We start from the raw sequence: 15,782 nt of genomic DNA, 5'->3' as shown, positions 1-15,782 counted from the left end.
GGGTGTCTTGGCCTGGTCTATACTATTTTATGTATATGGGTCCAAGCTTCAACCGATGCTAATATCTCAACATGGTGTGAGCGGTGCTAAATATTTTGTATCTAACATAGATGTGTATGTGGCAAACTTTTCAGAGTATTGGCACCTAACACATAGTGGAAGGCCTAAGATGAATGCTCGGGATACATCGTACAAAGTTTGACCATGTCAAACATCATACACGTCTTTGTAGTCTGCAAGAAACAAGAAACGGGACATGTGAATATATCCTAAAGGAATGATGTAGTACGTAAGCCATAGATATCTTATGAAATAAATTTGGCTATGACAACGTGTGATTTGAGAAGATAATGTTGTAGCCATAAGGAAATTATTAGATAATTGAGAAGAGCTATATGGTGGGATAAATCTAACACATTATTGCACCTCTGAACCCCTAGTAGACTATATATATGCGGATATTGGAAGGGGGGGAGTGATTTTTTGTCCAAAAAGACCACCTGCCGAGACAAATTGCCAAAAAAGACTACCTCTGAAACGAATTGACAGAAAGGACCAGCTACACCGTGGCGGCAGATGCGCCAGCCGACACGTGGCACCTGCCGCCACACGCGCTGGCGGCAGCCGGGGTGTAACAGGTTTTTTCATCCGCGTAACAGATGCAACGAAACGGATGGAAATGATGGGCCCCGCGGCCACACTGCAAGCGGCAGCCACTGCTGCTGCCAGCGCACCGCGACAGGCCAAGTGGGCCCCGCCGCCGCCTCTACGTGTTGTCAGGCGGACCGGATGGCGAGTGCGAGAGGCACATCGCATTGAAGCATTGGCTTCTGTTTAGTGCCTCAACGCCATGCATGCACGCATATGGGCGGATGGAAGTCAAGCAGCATGCAGCGACGTTCAAGAACTTGTGTCAGCTCAGATTAAAGCATCCCGTACATCCGGCCATCTGTATTGAATCGGAGTCAGCGGCTGCCGCCTCGTGCTGTGGCGGCATGGCCCACCTGGCCTGTCGCGGCGCGCACGCAACAGCAGTAGCTGCCGTCACAGGGCCCATCACTTTCGTCCGTTCCGTTGTAGCACGCACGCGGACGAAAGAAACTGTTAAGCCCGGGCTGCCGCCTGCTCCTCTGGCGGCAGGGCCTGCCGCTGACCTATGTGGCGGCAGGTGACACGTGTTCGCTGCCGCACCTGCCGCCACGGTGCAGCCGGTTCTTTTTGTCAATTTAGTTTAGAGGTGGTCTTTTCTGACAATTTGACTCGGCAGATGGTCTTTTTGGACAAAAATTCGGGGGGAGTAACCAAAGCATAGGCATAGGCATGGCCATGGGAGCGTGGTCGGCGATGAAGAAGAGCTTATTAATGAAGCTGAGTGTGTGTCTGGTGATCATCGCCATGGCTAACTGCGCTCGGGACATCCCTGACTCCGTTGCTGAGCACCCTCGTGCGTAGTAATAATTTCTTTTCTTCATTCTTTCTTTCGATTGATTGACAATAATTCTTGCCTAATCGTGGCAACTGGGTGGTGGTGATGGGGTGCAGCCGGATACATCATCTGCGGCGAGATCAGCGAGACGTGGCACGGGGGGCTGTGCGCCAAGCACGGCACCTGCAACAAGCCGTGCCGGGCGGAAGGGTACGACTCGGGCTACTGCGCCCCCTTCCCCTTCATGACCTACTGCTGCTGCAAACAGAACTGTGGCAAGTCGTCGTCTCTGCAACCACACAGGAGCAGCATTATGTGCAACTAAGTAGTACTGTACCATGTATGGATGCATGCATGGTTAGTGAAATAAATCTCATTTCGATCGCGCGTGTGTGTACCTACCTATAGATGGCAAAAGGAACCGTTCTTGTAACTTGTTGGAACTGCTGCTAATTCTCAGTGACCAAGAAGAACTGTCCACCAAGTTGCATACATACATACCGTCAGTTCGTCATAATCTAGTGGATAAGATTATTCGGTGCAGCACCCCAACAATTCTGCACGTGTGGGCTGGAACCCACGGAGGTGCGTGTCTCCCTCGTAATCCTCCTCCTTCCCTCGTGAAAACTCTCATCCACGGTTTTCCTGCCTAGCCTCCGTTCTGGTGATGCCTTTAGCATAGTCGGAGGGCGTGTGAAGGTGTGTTTCTGGCGGATCTCATGGGATCCGGTCGGAATTTGTCTTCTGTGGAGCCGTCTTGATCCGGTCTTCGTTTGTCTACCTATGTGTGTCTACATGTTGGATCCTTTCGATCTACAATTCTCTTCATCGGCGGCGATTGCTGTCCTAGTGTGGTGGTCCTATGGGCCTTAGCACGACGACTTCCCGACTGTCTAATACAACAATGGTTGCCCGACTCCGATGAGGGAGGAGCGATGATGGCGGCGTGCCTTCGGCTCGCTCCATGGCTTGTAGTCATCGCTAGGTGGTCTATGGACCTAGATGTAATTTTTAATTCTGGTGTTTTTTGTACTACTTTGACAATTGAAGAATAGATCGAAAGTTTTCTCGAAAAAATGTTAGTTTATTGTTTAATGTATGAGTTAAATTAAGGACAAACATGGATCTTTGCATAACCACACTATAGTATACTCCCTCTGTAAAGAAATATAAGAGCATTTATAGAGAGAACGGACGTTTGGCTCTCGGCCTTCATGAATGCCTTTTAAAAAAATCAAAATTCAAACTTTTCGGTTTCAAAAAATCTGAAAAAAATTGTGTAAGTAAATAAGGATGTTATGTGTATGTGTTTAAAATTTCAGGATGAAATACGTTGAAATACAATCTGTACAAAAAAGACAAATTCATAACCTGGGAGGATGAATAGTATCATATGTTAAAAAGCCCAAGGTTTGTCTTTTTTTCACAGCTCTCATTTCAACGCATTTTGCCCTGAAAATTTACACAAATGTTCCTCCATGTATATCTGCATTTATTTATTCAGATTTTTTTGAAATGTAGAAAATATGAAATTTGAGGAATTTTGATTTATTTTTTCAAAACCGAGCTCCATGGAGCTCGACCTCCAAAGTACCAGGGTACCAGATTATATACCAGGATTTGTCGAGCCATATAAACATTTGATTTTTTTCTTTTTCACTAACTCTCTTATATTTCTTTACAGACAGAGTACCAGATTATATACTACCTAAATCAAACATGTCTTTTCTTAGGATTCATTTGCACTACCTTCAATAGGAACATTTGTATCCACTCTAACCACTCGGGAAAGAATCTTATGTTTCTACTGTTCATGTAGTATAAAGACGTCATTGAACACTAATCCTATATACTTTTTATCAGAATTGTTAAGAATTTGACGTTCGCTGGTTAAGCACGGAAAATCAAATGTTTATGTGGCACGACAAATCCTGGTAAAGAACTGGACACGACAGATCCGCCATCTGTGTTTGCTAAAGGAAATTGATATCTTCGTGCCAACATAATTTGCCACAAAATATGCTCGGCTTGCCATACCTAAAAATCTGACGTTCGCAGGTTATCCAAATATCCTTTTTCTGTTCCTATGTTTCAGGAATTTGGAAATGAAACACAGCAGTGAAAAGATCTGAAAACGGCAAGCATCTAATTGACTGACGATGCGAATAAAGAACAAGGTGCTTTTACTGGATGCCACGCGCGCGCCCCCTCTTTTCTTTCCCCTCCCTTTGCAGCACACGCGAAATGCGCAAGACGCCGAAGACGGAGATAGATCGCCCAACACGGCGAAAAGAAAATTTTGGCTATCATTGGATGCATGCATACCTATCCTCTCTAAAGTTTCATGTTTCCTTTTGTTCTCCATCATCCACCTGCAGCTACCACTACTACTACTGACATTACAAGATGTATAGTTTTCTCTCAACGTCCTCGGCGCCAATCACGGAGGACCACCACAATTAACGAATGGAGCATCACACAATGAGGGAGGGAGCCCCAAAAGAATTAGCTAATGTACAACTCACTCCCATAGTCTTCTCCGGCGCTGGTCATACGGACTCCGGCCGTCGCTCGGAATGTTGTAATAGTCTTGCTGCTTCCCGGCGCCGCTCCATTGCCTTGATGTGTCAGGGTTTTGGGCCCCCTGGCTGGCCGTGCTCCACGGCCTCGACGGCTCAGCGGGGGTGTAGCCCTGCTGGCCTGAAGGCTCGGATGGGGTGTAGCCCTGCTGCGCCGAGCTCCACTGCCTTGAAGGCTCTGCTGGAGTGTAGCCCTGCTGCCCGGAGCTCCGGTGGTTTGAAGGCCCAGCTGGGGTGTAGCCCTGCTGACCGGAGCTCCACTGGTGGTTTGAAGACTCAGCTGGAGTGTAGCCCTGCTGCCCGGAGCTCCACTGCCTTGAAGGTTCAGCTGGAGTGTAGCTCTGCTGCCCCGAGCTCCACTGCCTTGAAGGTTCGGCTGGGGTGTAACCCTGCTGCCCAGTGCTCCGGTCCCTTGATGATTCAGCCGAAGTGTATCTCTGCTGCAAGGAACTCCAGTCCCTTGATGGTTCAGCTGGGGTGTAACTCTGCTGCCCGGAACTCCAGTCAGTTGATGCCACAGGAGGATTGTAGCTCTGCTGCCCATAATTAACCAGCTTAGACACCTCCGGAATGTACCCTTGCGTGCCACCGTACACTCTAGCGGAACCTGGCTCAGGGGATAGCGAGTGTCGCTGGCGAACGTTACGCCCTGACATCTGGTACTCTGACGTTTGGGTGTAACCATTTCTGTTCAGTCCCTGGGATGAGGCTGAGGTAGAAGAACCATAGGCATCGTATGTGCTCTGCAAGCTTTGGTTGCTGTAAGCACTCTGGTTAAGATGGGGTGCAGACGCATCATTAAATGAATTAGTAACACGGTCCGCCCACTGATCAGGTGTTGTACTTCGTCCAGTGCTTGCAACATTAGCAGCACCAGACTGCCAGGGGAATGTCGCATAAGCTGCGGCATTCGGCTCGGGTGTCAAGGAACGTGCTAGACCGGAGTTTGACATGTTCTGAAATTCATGGGCTGGTTTATTTACCGCTGGCTGCTGATGGATGGCCACTGCAGTAGGATCAGACGCCAAGCCATATGGCTGGGTATGTTGGTGTACCGAAGTTCTATCAAACATGTTATTCATGGGCGCAGCATACTGAGTCAGTGAATTTACTGAGACCGCGGACTGAGGTGGTAAAGACGGGGCATTACTTTGGATGTGTGCCGGCAAGGCAGAAACTGAAGTATAGGGTTGTGAAGGCAACGGACTAACAACATTTGAGAAGCTTTGGTGCACTTCGCTTGCAAAAGGTGTGTTTCCATTATTTGGTAGATGCGCCTGCTGCGAGTTTGAAGGCCTCGCATGCGTCGGAAAATCAGATCTCCAGCCCACCTGCCAAAGATAACATACATATATACATGAACAAGATAGTGACAGCCTTGACACTGGAAAAAGAAAAGAAAAAGAGAGCCAACGGACTAACACTTGCTGGAAGATCTTTTGGAGGAGTCGGTGATGGAAGTGAAGTAGGGATAGTTTCAGGGACGGGTTCAGGCTCGTTTGGAACCCCCGCACCGTTGGGCAGACTATTGACCAGCTCCGAAAGTCCAAGGCCAGTCTGCTTCAGCATGTCCAGGAGCGCGACGGTCTGCTCGGTTGGCAGGTTCCCCACCTCGTTAGATGATAGAGCAAATACAAGCTGTGGATTCTTGAGCAGCACTGCAAGCAGCTCAAGATCTGGCTCAGAAGCTGCACCATTTGCACCAGCAGCGACTGTCAGAGACGATGACGAGGTTGATCCAACTTGCTGGATCTCACCAGGAACAACAACGTTTGGAGGGGCAGCTCCCACGCTATCCACCTCCATAGTGTCAGCATCTGGTGGCTGCTCAATTGGAATTTCTGGGGTCAGGCTGTCGTCAAAGTCCATTTCCAAATCCCATGGGTCCTTGGGATTCGATGGGATGTCCTTTGGACTTGCATAAAAGGTTTCCTTCTCGCGTCGATTTCTCTGTGCCTGAACGTCAAGCTCCTTGCTGTTTTCCCCAGCACTAACACTCCACGAGGGGTCTATCCACACCTCTGCAATAGGAGATAATAAACTTCAAACAATGAACAGATAAACCAATCGAGCATAGGTCATGTTCCAGGTAACAGCCTAATAAAATATTAGACTTGGAAAGTGAAGAAAGGAAGAACATTTTAATCTCTGCAACAGGCAAAACGCAATGGTATCAACTGGTAGATTCCTTGTATTTAATCTCAACTGACTAAAATATCTGGATCACATCATTCAACCCGTTGCTTCTTCATGTTAAGGTTTGGCTAACAAGATCCTCAGTTTAGTTATTTTATTTATCAAATTCGCAGCTATTTTAAACCTAATTTCGCAGCTTTTCTATTTTGTTAACAGTTGCTGAAACAGCAATCGCCGACAGCATAACCGTATCTCTGGGAAATATCTTCCTAGTGAGCCGAGTTGTTTATATGAGAAGTAATAATGAACAAAATCGCTAGGTAGTCCATTTACGTCAATGTTAAGTGTCAGGTAATATGTACTGCTGCAAATAAGTATCAAAATTCAAAGGGCCAAGAAGTGGCTGCTTCTGATACAGAAACAGGTAAGCCTACCACAGTCAGTCATCACACAACAACAGCTGCAGGTCAAATAAGACCAAATTATAAGAACACTTGCATTACAACTCCCCATATGCACTGCAAATTAAGGAAAAGGCAACATGATCTATAGTTAAATAAACAACATTGTATTTCTTGATGGTCCATGTAACTTCAGCATGGGGTAGTATTTGATATAAGCAAAGGATCCCAGAGCTTTTCATCTGCTCTGCAAACTCCCAGAACAGAAATTGAACAGTTTACAACTGCCAGAAAATAGCGAATTATGAAGTTAAACACACCTCCTGAATGTCTACTGCTTTTAGCAAGTAATTTTACATTAATACACAAAGTGGCTATTAGTGGATTATGCTGGATATTTTTTATGAACTGGATGCATAATATATGTGTAGAAGGTCACATGCACTGGGCACCGCCATGGCATGTGCCAGGCCAAACCACAACTATTCAATGTCCTTTGAGAGCAGTACTTGTTTGTCATCTTGTGTACGAATTTTGAATGAGCAAAAATTTGGACGCAACATATGTGATACAGATTTTCAGGTCACATGCTATGCCAGGCACATGATCGACTTTCGTCATTATTTGTGTTCTTCCAGATCGATATGCTCAGGAACTGTATAAACACATTGGTCCAAGTATAAACCGTTGTGGATTTACTCAGCATACTTCCTACAAGTACACCAAGTAACTAGTGATGCAGCCTGAAAGCATGGTACTACACGCATGTTCATATGATACATGGGAAACCATAAATGTTAATTTCCTGTGCCATTGCAGAAAATTGTACACCAACATTGACCCTGTGTCTTGGATAACCTTCATTCGATTACCCGTCTTAGGTTCAAATGTACATCTTAGATGAGTTATTCATAGCGTTGAAAATGCCCATATAACTGGTGCGCATGAGATCAAACAAAAGGTATGTGTGACACAAAAGGTATGTTGAGGTGCAGTTTTCTCCGTTTCAAGTTTCAACTGAAGGTGATTCATCTCCATATAATGATTTTGGAGATCAAACCTGATATAAGCTATGGTTTACGCCATTCACAAAAGCTTGGGGTGTTGTTACAAATAAAAGGCAATGCACTCCCAAGTTCTTAAGCCACCGAACACTCCATTAACCATACGACTTCACTGGTTCTTGTTGTCCAAAGAAGTTTATTGAACTTGGATTAGACCCAACACTCTAAGAAATTGGGCAAGTGAGGGAGCACAAAGCAAAGGTATACCTGGTGGTATCTGCCAATGAACCCTCTTGGAATCCAATTTCTCTATGGGGGTCTCTCTGGGAGCTATGTTTAGCTTCGGAGTGGCCAGGATTTCTGGATTATCAGACAAAGGTACAGCATTTTGTATAGAAGTTGATGGGCTTGGGTCAACAGGTTGCTTAGCAGTTGATGTGAGGGGACTTCTGGGCATACGAGGCTCATTTGAGTTGACCAAGCCAGAGGGTTTTTTATTTTCTGTCGTCTCAGGTTTATCAGACACTTTACTTGTGTCAACCTTGCCATACTTCTCCTGCATAAACATGGCACGCATCTTTGCTTTTTGAATATCATCTGCAGATAATGGTCTGCTATTATTTGTACATGTGCTCCTTGCAGAATGAGCGTTCTTTCCGGCAGCTTTCCGATTTGGATGTTCTACAAGTTGAACTTTTCTTCTTTCTTTGGACTCTGTAGATTAGCTAAGGAAATTCACACACACAGTTTGAGATATGATAAATGTCAATATAACTTTAGTAACAAAGTAAAAAAATCAATTTGAAGATGACCTCAATCATAATGAGTAATAACCAATATGAAGTCTACATGCACAATTATGAAATTATTATTTTTATTCATGAACCATCCAATTTACACAGTTAAAGCAACAATAGACAGCAACACTGCCTTTTGAGGACCTATATGTCCAGAAGCTGTAACTAAAGAGAAAACTGAAAAGGAAGCTATTAGTAGTACCAATTTAACAAGACACGTTATAAAAAAAAACAGACACAACACACACCAACAAGGGACAAAATAAAAATCGAGAAGCTCCTAAAGGGTCCTTATGTAAGAAGTGCAAGATACTGATGAGACTACCAAAGCCACCAGATCTAGTACAGATTAGTTAATTAGACACTACTATTTGCTAAGGATGAACTATAATATGAATGTGATCGGAAAAAAAATATCCTATAATAGCATATTATACACAGGAACAGACAACAATATGTTCAGAAAGAGAAGTAAAACTTGTAATGGTGGACTTAAAACATAATAAAAGGATACTTGTCTGCACAGGACTCTTTTTATACGACTCATCAGCAGAAGCAGTGAGCAGCAGTGGAGTTTTCTTGGGCTCAGGCTTTCTGCACAATGCCACACAAACCAAGTCAAACAAAATTTTACCAACCAAAATAGAGGTAATGGAAATCACATGCACTACTACAGTTTAAACTTATTCAAAGAAGTGAGAAGTTAAAATGCACCTGCTCTCACTTGCACCTTCAGTCAAGGCAAGGATCTCCTCCTGATAGACCACAGCGATTAAATTGCAGAACATGTGAATCTACCATAAATATACATATCATTGATTAGATACTTACAGTAATATCAACTTCAGATCTCCAGGACTCATCATGGAGAATTTCACTTATCCTGTAATAGAAAATAAATTACCACAATGGAAACCTAGAGAAAAGGTAATAGCAAACAATGTAGAACTCACCTTTGTTTACAGATTAAATCCTTTTGAGGTTTCTTCGATGCCTGACTCCGTACGAGCACTTTGCTCAATCTGGAGAGCAGGTTTCTGGCCCTACCAGATATGTCTGATCTTCAAAAATCAGATATGCATTAGTAAGCAGCACGAGAAATTAAGAAAATCAATAAATGCATAAGTTCATACAACTGTGCAATAAGAAATGCAAAAAATGCTAGAACTAATTCTGATGGAAAAATGCATCTCAACAACACTGTACTGGACAAGCAAAAATAGAAATTAACAACATAATTAGGCCTTTGAAAGTTGAAACGTTCTCAAACTAGAAATCGTCTTTCACATGTCAAAGATCATGCAATACAAATGTAAGTCTTGTGGCAGTTTCTACACACCTTGTGTCCTATAAAACCGCAATCTGTTGATAGTTCGCAATACAACTGACATGTGGGCTGGCAAAGCTTTATGTAGTGGAAGGTGAAGAAGCACCTACAAAAATGAGATGGTAGTTAAAAATGCATGCTATACACATATACATACATGCTCAGATGGCACAAATAAGAACCTTGAAAATGATGAGAATAACAGTTGTTTGCTCTTCAGTAGCTGCTTGGCTCAGCCATGTTGACACAATAGTCAAACCACCCATTGTTAAGAACCTGCAAAGTTAATAGAAACATGAAGCTAGGAATGATATAATCATTTCAAGCTCTGTACATACTATAAGGCCTATATCTCACCAACTAAGAATCGTAGCATTATTTATTTGAAGAATCCATTCCATCAACTTGACCTGTCCAGAAAACGTTTCCTCCTTTCGCATTAGGGCAAAGATACTATCCAAAAACTTTTTATCTTCTGACTCAACACCAGGAGCAACTTCCTCTTGTTTGGTTTCCTTTTGAACAGAATCTGGATTAATCTTAGCATCAGTTGGTTGGATTGTTCCCGTAGGGGTGACAGGGATTGGGGTTGCAGTGCACTGCTGGACCTCTGGTTGTTGTAGAGAGCTCTGAGGGGCCTCCGCTAGTTGTGAAGAGCTTTGAAACATCTCCAATGGTTCTAAAGTACTCAAAGGTTCGACAACTTGAGCATGTGTCTCAATGTCAAGAGGTGTCTGCTCAGTGTTCAAGGAGCATATATTGGTAGCCGTCTTGGATGCCTCCAATTTGAGTGCCGTCTTGGATGCCTCCAATTTGAGTGCCGTCTTGGATGCCTCCAATTTGAGTGCTTTCTCTCGTGACAAACGGACAGCTTTTCTTACTCGTGTACGCTGACTTGCAAAAAACTCCCTTACCTAATAACCATTGAGGTAGAGCTTGTCAATAACAACTCACGGAAAAGGGAATTCAAATGATATCATAAGCTCATGTTTGACACAGGAACCAAACACATTGCAACCAATCAAGCTAAAATAAAAAGGGGGGAAATATAGAGATACTGTTGAAACTTGAACCCAGTTCAATGGCTACTGTTCACTTGTATATGGTGAAAAGATGAAGGTGTAATTCCATTCCAAACCAACCATAAGAAAAGTGTATAAAGAGCACATAAATAGGCATAAGACATAAAGGTACAAACAGAATAACAGCACATGCGAGAAAAAGAGCAGACCTGTGTAACAGTAAGCCCACAAAGTGCGCTAATTTCACGAGTTTCTCTCTTGCCAAGAGTATCTTTCACAGCAAAAAGTGACTGCATGGAATTAACTGCTTTCGGATTCAACAGATCCCTTGGTTTTTTACCTACAAAATTTGAAACGCTATAAAAGAAATGCTTTCAATAGCAGGCAATAACTACAATATTGTGCAATAATCTTTAAAAAATCTTTGTTGCCTGAGCACTAGTCATCTAATTTTGCCAGCGGTGACATGAGTGACGAGTGAAGGATTCAACCTTAATTCCTTAAATCCAATAAAAAATTCAGTGTCTGTCAATATTATAGTTCATGATGCTTGTGTCAGTTTATTGTGTTTTTACTGATGTATCAAAAGAAGTATTATGCCAAGCTGAATCCAATTGATGCAGAGAAACAACTCACCTATCTTGATAGACAATGCACCAGCAGCCTGTAAGAAACAATCAAATTTAAGATTAGTCAATAGATTAACCATTTCCTAGAAGGGTAAAAGAGGGTCGCTGTAGCATACATCGAGGGTCTAAAGCAAGGTAACGACACAGCAAGATGGCAAACATGCAAAACTGGCAATATTACAAAAGTATATCCAAATACATTCAAACAACTTATAAAGTTCGTTTCTTGAAAACCATGATTTACAAGAGAGAAGTAATTTTACAATTTCCTTTGCCAGATGATAAAGTGAAGAAAATTGTTTGCCTGTCTAAGACCATCATGAACATCAGAGTAGCAACGAAATCAGTATTCAGTACCCCCATTGTCCTTCAACATGTGTAGCTTCCAATTTCTCGGTGTCTCAAAGTTACAGATTTGGCGTTTACTACCAGAGTACTACTACATGTTATATTGTTATGAGAATCAGAAAGTACATAATATTATGGATGCATTAGGATTTCAATATTCAATATCCTGATGTCCTTGGATACGCGTAGCTTCTGGTTTCCCCATTGTCTCAAAGTCACAACTTTGGTAATTGCTTTTATACAAGTACTATGTCATCAGAATCAATAAATACATTATATTCTGGATGTACTAGGGCCTAGATATTAGAAATAAACACATGTGGTGTAGTAAAGCACCGCGCAGCCGCACAAATTCAGTGACAATCTGGGCAGAACTATGGAATTTACATCACACAGCACGACAGCAATAACCAACTACAGCTACCGGAGAAAACTTAATGAGGTAAGCCCGAGAAACTGGAACTATCCAACCTAAGCTTTGACAGGCACCCAATCAGGCACGAAACTGGCCGCGCGAGGGAAGAAAAACAGGCGCGCAGATCGAGAAAGACGCGGGGTGGGAGAGGAGAGCGGAGAAGAGGAGCTGCTGACCATCTCCTGGGCGAGCGGGTTGACGCCGGTGAGGCGGCACTGGGCGACGACGAGGCGCTGGAGCTGGTCGGCCTGCGCGTGCAGCTGCTGCTGCTGCGCCGCCACCATCGCGGGGATCGAGCCCGCGCCGCCCCACTCGACGAGGGCGCCGGCCGCGGGCTTGAAGGGGGCGAGCTCCATGGCGCCCGCGGGCGGCTGCGCATCAGGCTGCCGCCGCCCCCCGCTCTCCGTCGGCGCCGGGGCTGCTAGGGTTTGGCGGCGGGGCGCGCGGCTCACGAGGGGGAGGTGATGCGAGCGGACGGAGACGGGGACGGGACGGGGACGCGACAGGGGCTGATGGACAGATGAGGTGCGGAGTTTTTTTTTCGCTCTCTCTTTCTACCCCTTTTCGTTAGCCTGGTACTGGACTGAACGGTGGGCCCCAGTGTCAGTGCCAATATTTTCTTGCGATGAACAGGGATGAAAAACAGTCTTCGTGATATAACTTTTCTTTTTTTAATTAAAAAATGTTCTCTTTTTTTTGACTATTTACACTCCTCATATACTATTTCTTTTGTGAACCAATATGTGGTTGGGTAGTTAGGAGGAATCAAGTCTTAGATTTGACACGATGCTTCTGGGCGGACTTCATAGATCTCAAAATGATGTGCCGGTTCGATCTCTCGGAGATGCTCTTAGGGATATAGTGTGTGCATGCCTTCATAGGGTATGAGCATTTGTGTTTGTAATGTCGAAAAAATGTAGTATTGCCTTTTAACACAATATATACAAACGCAGATATTCACATACACCCATCCTTAAGTACATGTACACCCGTCATACCCCTATGAACATCTTCGAAAGACTGAGTCGGTGGATTTTTTTTAGATTGAGTCGAACCATGTGAGTTATGCTCACTTCGTGCCGAGATTGTTGATTCATTTTTTTTTCACATCTATCTTAAAAGGGGGGGCTTGTACTTCTCACTCTAACAAAAAAAACTTTTGAGCATTCTTGAGTTTCTCCACTGGGACGGATTAGACGGAGTTTTGGTGTAAAATCATGCCAGCTTCTCAGGGTAGTGAGATAAGGGTTTTTCGTCGCGCATACGCAACTGTGAGATTTGGTGTCAATTTTTTTAGAACAACTCAAGGGTTCAACAGTGAAGACTAAGACTTCGGGGCGATGGTACTTAGGGGCACGTGCACAAAGGTTTTTCGGTTGTCGCCGACGAGGTCAAGCTGGCTCTAGAATGGGAGTGATGACAACATCGCCTCAGCGGTTGCTATTCCCGCGGGTTGGGTTTCCTCAAAGAGGAAGGGTGATATAAATAGCAGCAAAGGTTCTCTCTCAATTAAGAAGCACGGTTTAATCAAATCGGTAAGAGTCAACAAGATAAGCAGCACCTACACACAAACAAAAATAATACTTGCACCCAGCGTGACAAGGGGTTTGTGGGGCCCCTTGTCTTGCTAGTTACAAGGTTAAAAGCAAATAGATAGATAGATAGATAGATAGATAGATAGATAATGGTATAGCGAAAGGGCAAATGTTAAAGGCAAATAAATAGAAAATTTCGTAGAAGAAAGTATTAATGGAGAATGGACCTGGGGGCCATAGGCTCACTGGAGGTACTCTCGAAAGCGGGCAAGTGGCATAGTAACAAATTACAATTGGGCAATTGACAAGAAAAACAATCTTTACGACAATGATCATTAATGGCATAATCTCATATAGGCATTACATCGTGATAAGTAGACCGTTAAACTTACTGACGTCTACTACTAATACTCCACCCGAGATCGCTATCCACCATGCATCTCAAGATATTAAGTTTATAAAAAACATAGTATTGCAATAAGTGTTGGGGATCGTTGCATAAATTAAAATTTTCTACGCATCACCAAGATCAATCTATGGAGAAACTAGCAACGAGAGAGAGGGGAGTGCATCTTCATACCCTTGAAGATCGCGACACGGAAGCGTTACAAGAACGCGGGTGAAGGAGTTGTACTCGTAGTGATTCAGATCGTGGTGGATTCCGATCTAAGCGCCAAACAACGGCACCTCCGTGTTCAACACACGTGCAACCCGGTGACGTCTCCCGCGCCTTGATCCAGCAAGGAGGAGGGAGAGGTTGAGGAAGACAGCTCCTGCAGCAGCACGATGGCGTGGTGGTGGTGGAGCAGCGGTTCTCCGGCAAGGCTTCGCCAAGCTCAAACGGAGGAGGAGAGGTGTTGCAGAGGGGGAGGGCTGCGCCTTGGATATGGTGCGACTGCCCTCCCTCCTCCCCTCTATTTATAGGGTGAAGGGGGGAGGGGGCCGGCCCCTCTAGATGAGATCTAGAGGGGGGCGGCCAAGGGGAAGGGCTTGCCCCCCAAGCCAAGGGGGGAGCCCCCTTTAGGGTCCCCCCCAACCCTAGGCGCATGGGCCCTAGGGGAGTGGCACCCAGCCCACTTGGGTCTGATTCCCTTCCATCCGGGGCAGGTGGACCCCCGGAACCCCTTCGGTGGTCCCGGTACAATACCGATAAACCCCCGAATACTTTCGGTGATCGTATGATGACTTCCCATATATAAATCTTCACCTCCGGACTATTCTGGGACTCCTCGTGACGTCCGGGATCTCATCCGGGACTCCGAACAACATTCGGTAACCACGTAAAACATTCCCTATAACCCTAGCGTCATTGAACCTTAAGTGCGTAGACCCTGCGGGTTCGGGAATCATGCAGACATGACTGAGACAGCTCTTTGGCCAATAACCAACAACGGGATCTGGATACCCATGTTGGCTCCCACATGTTCCACGATGATCTTATCGGATGAACCACGATGTCGAGGATTCAAGCAATCCCGTATACAATTCCCTTTGTCAATCGATACATAACTTGCCCGAGATTCGATCGTCGGTATCCCAATACCTCGTTCAATCTCGTTACCGGCAAGTCACTTTACTCGTTCCGTAATGCATGATCCCTTGACCAACTACTTAGTCACATTGAGCTCATTATGATGATGCATTACCGAGTGGGCCTACAGATACCTTTCCGTCATACGGAGTGACAAATCCCAGTCGCGATTCGTGCCAACCCAACAGACACTTTTGGAGATACCTGTAGGGCACCTTTATAGCCACCCAGTTACGTTGTGACGTTTGGTACACCCAAAGCATTCCTACGGTATCCGGGAGTTGCACAATCTCATGGTCTAAGGAAATGATACTTGACATTAGAAAAGCTTTAGCAAGCGAACTACACGATCTTGTGCTATGCTTGGGATTGGGTCTTGTCCATCACATCATTCTCCTAATGATGTGATCCCGTTATCAATGACATCCAATGCCCATAGTCAGGAAACCATGACCATCTGTTGATCAATGAGCTAGTCAACTAGAGGCTCGCTAGGGACATGGTGTGGTCTATGTATTCACACATGTATTACGATTTTCGGTCAATACAATTATAGCATGAATAATAGACAATTATCATGAACTAGGAAATATAATAATACCCATTTTATTATTGCCTCTAGGGCATATTTC

The 15,782-nt window shown here is 44.6% G+C and overlaps 2 protein-coding genes across 2 annotated transcripts; one reads left to right on the top strand and one right to left on the bottom strand.

Moving 5' to 3' along the window:
* Positions 1-1,276: 1,276 nt before the first annotated feature.
* On the top strand, positions 1,277-1,910 carry LOC123066354 (uncharacterized). The gene is made up of 2 exons (XM_044489447.1): positions 1,277-1,444; positions 1,543-1,910. The coding sequence occupies exons 1-2, from the start codon at positions 1,321-1,323 to the stop codon at positions 1,749-1,751; spliced, it is 333 nt and encodes a 110-aa protein (XP_044345382.1). The 5' UTR covers positions 1,277-1,320; the 3' UTR covers positions 1,752-1,910.
* A 1,787-nt stretch (positions 1,911-3,697) lies between these two features.
* Positions 3,698-12,605, bottom strand: LOC123072213 (homeobox protein LUMINIDEPENDENS). Its single transcript, XM_044495782.1, has 13 exons — positions 12,261-12,605; positions 11,329-11,356; positions 10,902-11,032; positions 10,028-10,584; positions 9,853-9,946; positions 9,683-9,776; positions 9,297-9,399; positions 9,175-9,226; positions 9,058-9,098; positions 8,858-8,937; positions 7,814-8,260; positions 5,428-6,026; positions 3,698-5,336 (listed from the first exon to the last, which is right to left on the bottom strand). Exons 1-13 carry the CDS (start codon positions 12,438-12,440, stop codon positions 3,948-3,950), a joined length of 3,795 nt encoding a protein of 1,264 aa, XP_044351717.1. The 5' UTR covers positions 12,441-12,605; the 3' UTR covers positions 3,698-3,947.
* Between the last annotated feature and the right edge of the window lie 3,177 nt (positions 12,606-15,782).

Source organism: Triticum aestivum, chromosome 3B (genome assembly GCF_018294505.1).
Source record: "Triticum aestivum cultivar Chinese Spring chromosome 3B, IWGSC CS RefSeq v2.1, whole genome shotgun sequence".
NCBI classification, from domain to species: Eukaryota; Viridiplantae; Streptophyta; class Magnoliopsida; order Poales; family Poaceae; genus Triticum; species Triticum aestivum.
This window is presented reverse-complemented; position numbering and strand designations above follow the sequence as displayed.

Coding starts and splice junctions, on each gene's coding strand:
- LOC123066354 (XM_044489447.1), top strand. CDS start 1,321: ATGGCCATGGGAGCGTGGTCGGCGATGAAGAAGAGCTTATTAATGAAG. Junction 1,445..1,542: donor CTCCGTTGCTGAGCACCCTC/GTGCGTAGTAAT, acceptor GATGGGGTGCAG/CCGGATACATCATCTGCGGC.
- LOC123072213 (XM_044495782.1), bottom strand. CDS start 12,440: ATGGAGCTCGCCCCCTTCAAGCCCGCGGCCGGCGCCCTCGTCGAGTGG. Junction 11,357..12,260: donor ACCCGCTCGCCCAGGAGATG/GTCAGCAGCTCC, acceptor TGTTTCTTACAG/GCTGCTGGTGCATTGTCTAT. Junction 9,099..9,174: donor GATCTGAAGTTGATATTACT/GTAAGTATCTAA, acceptor GTGGTCTATCAG/GAGGAGATCCTTGCCTTGAC.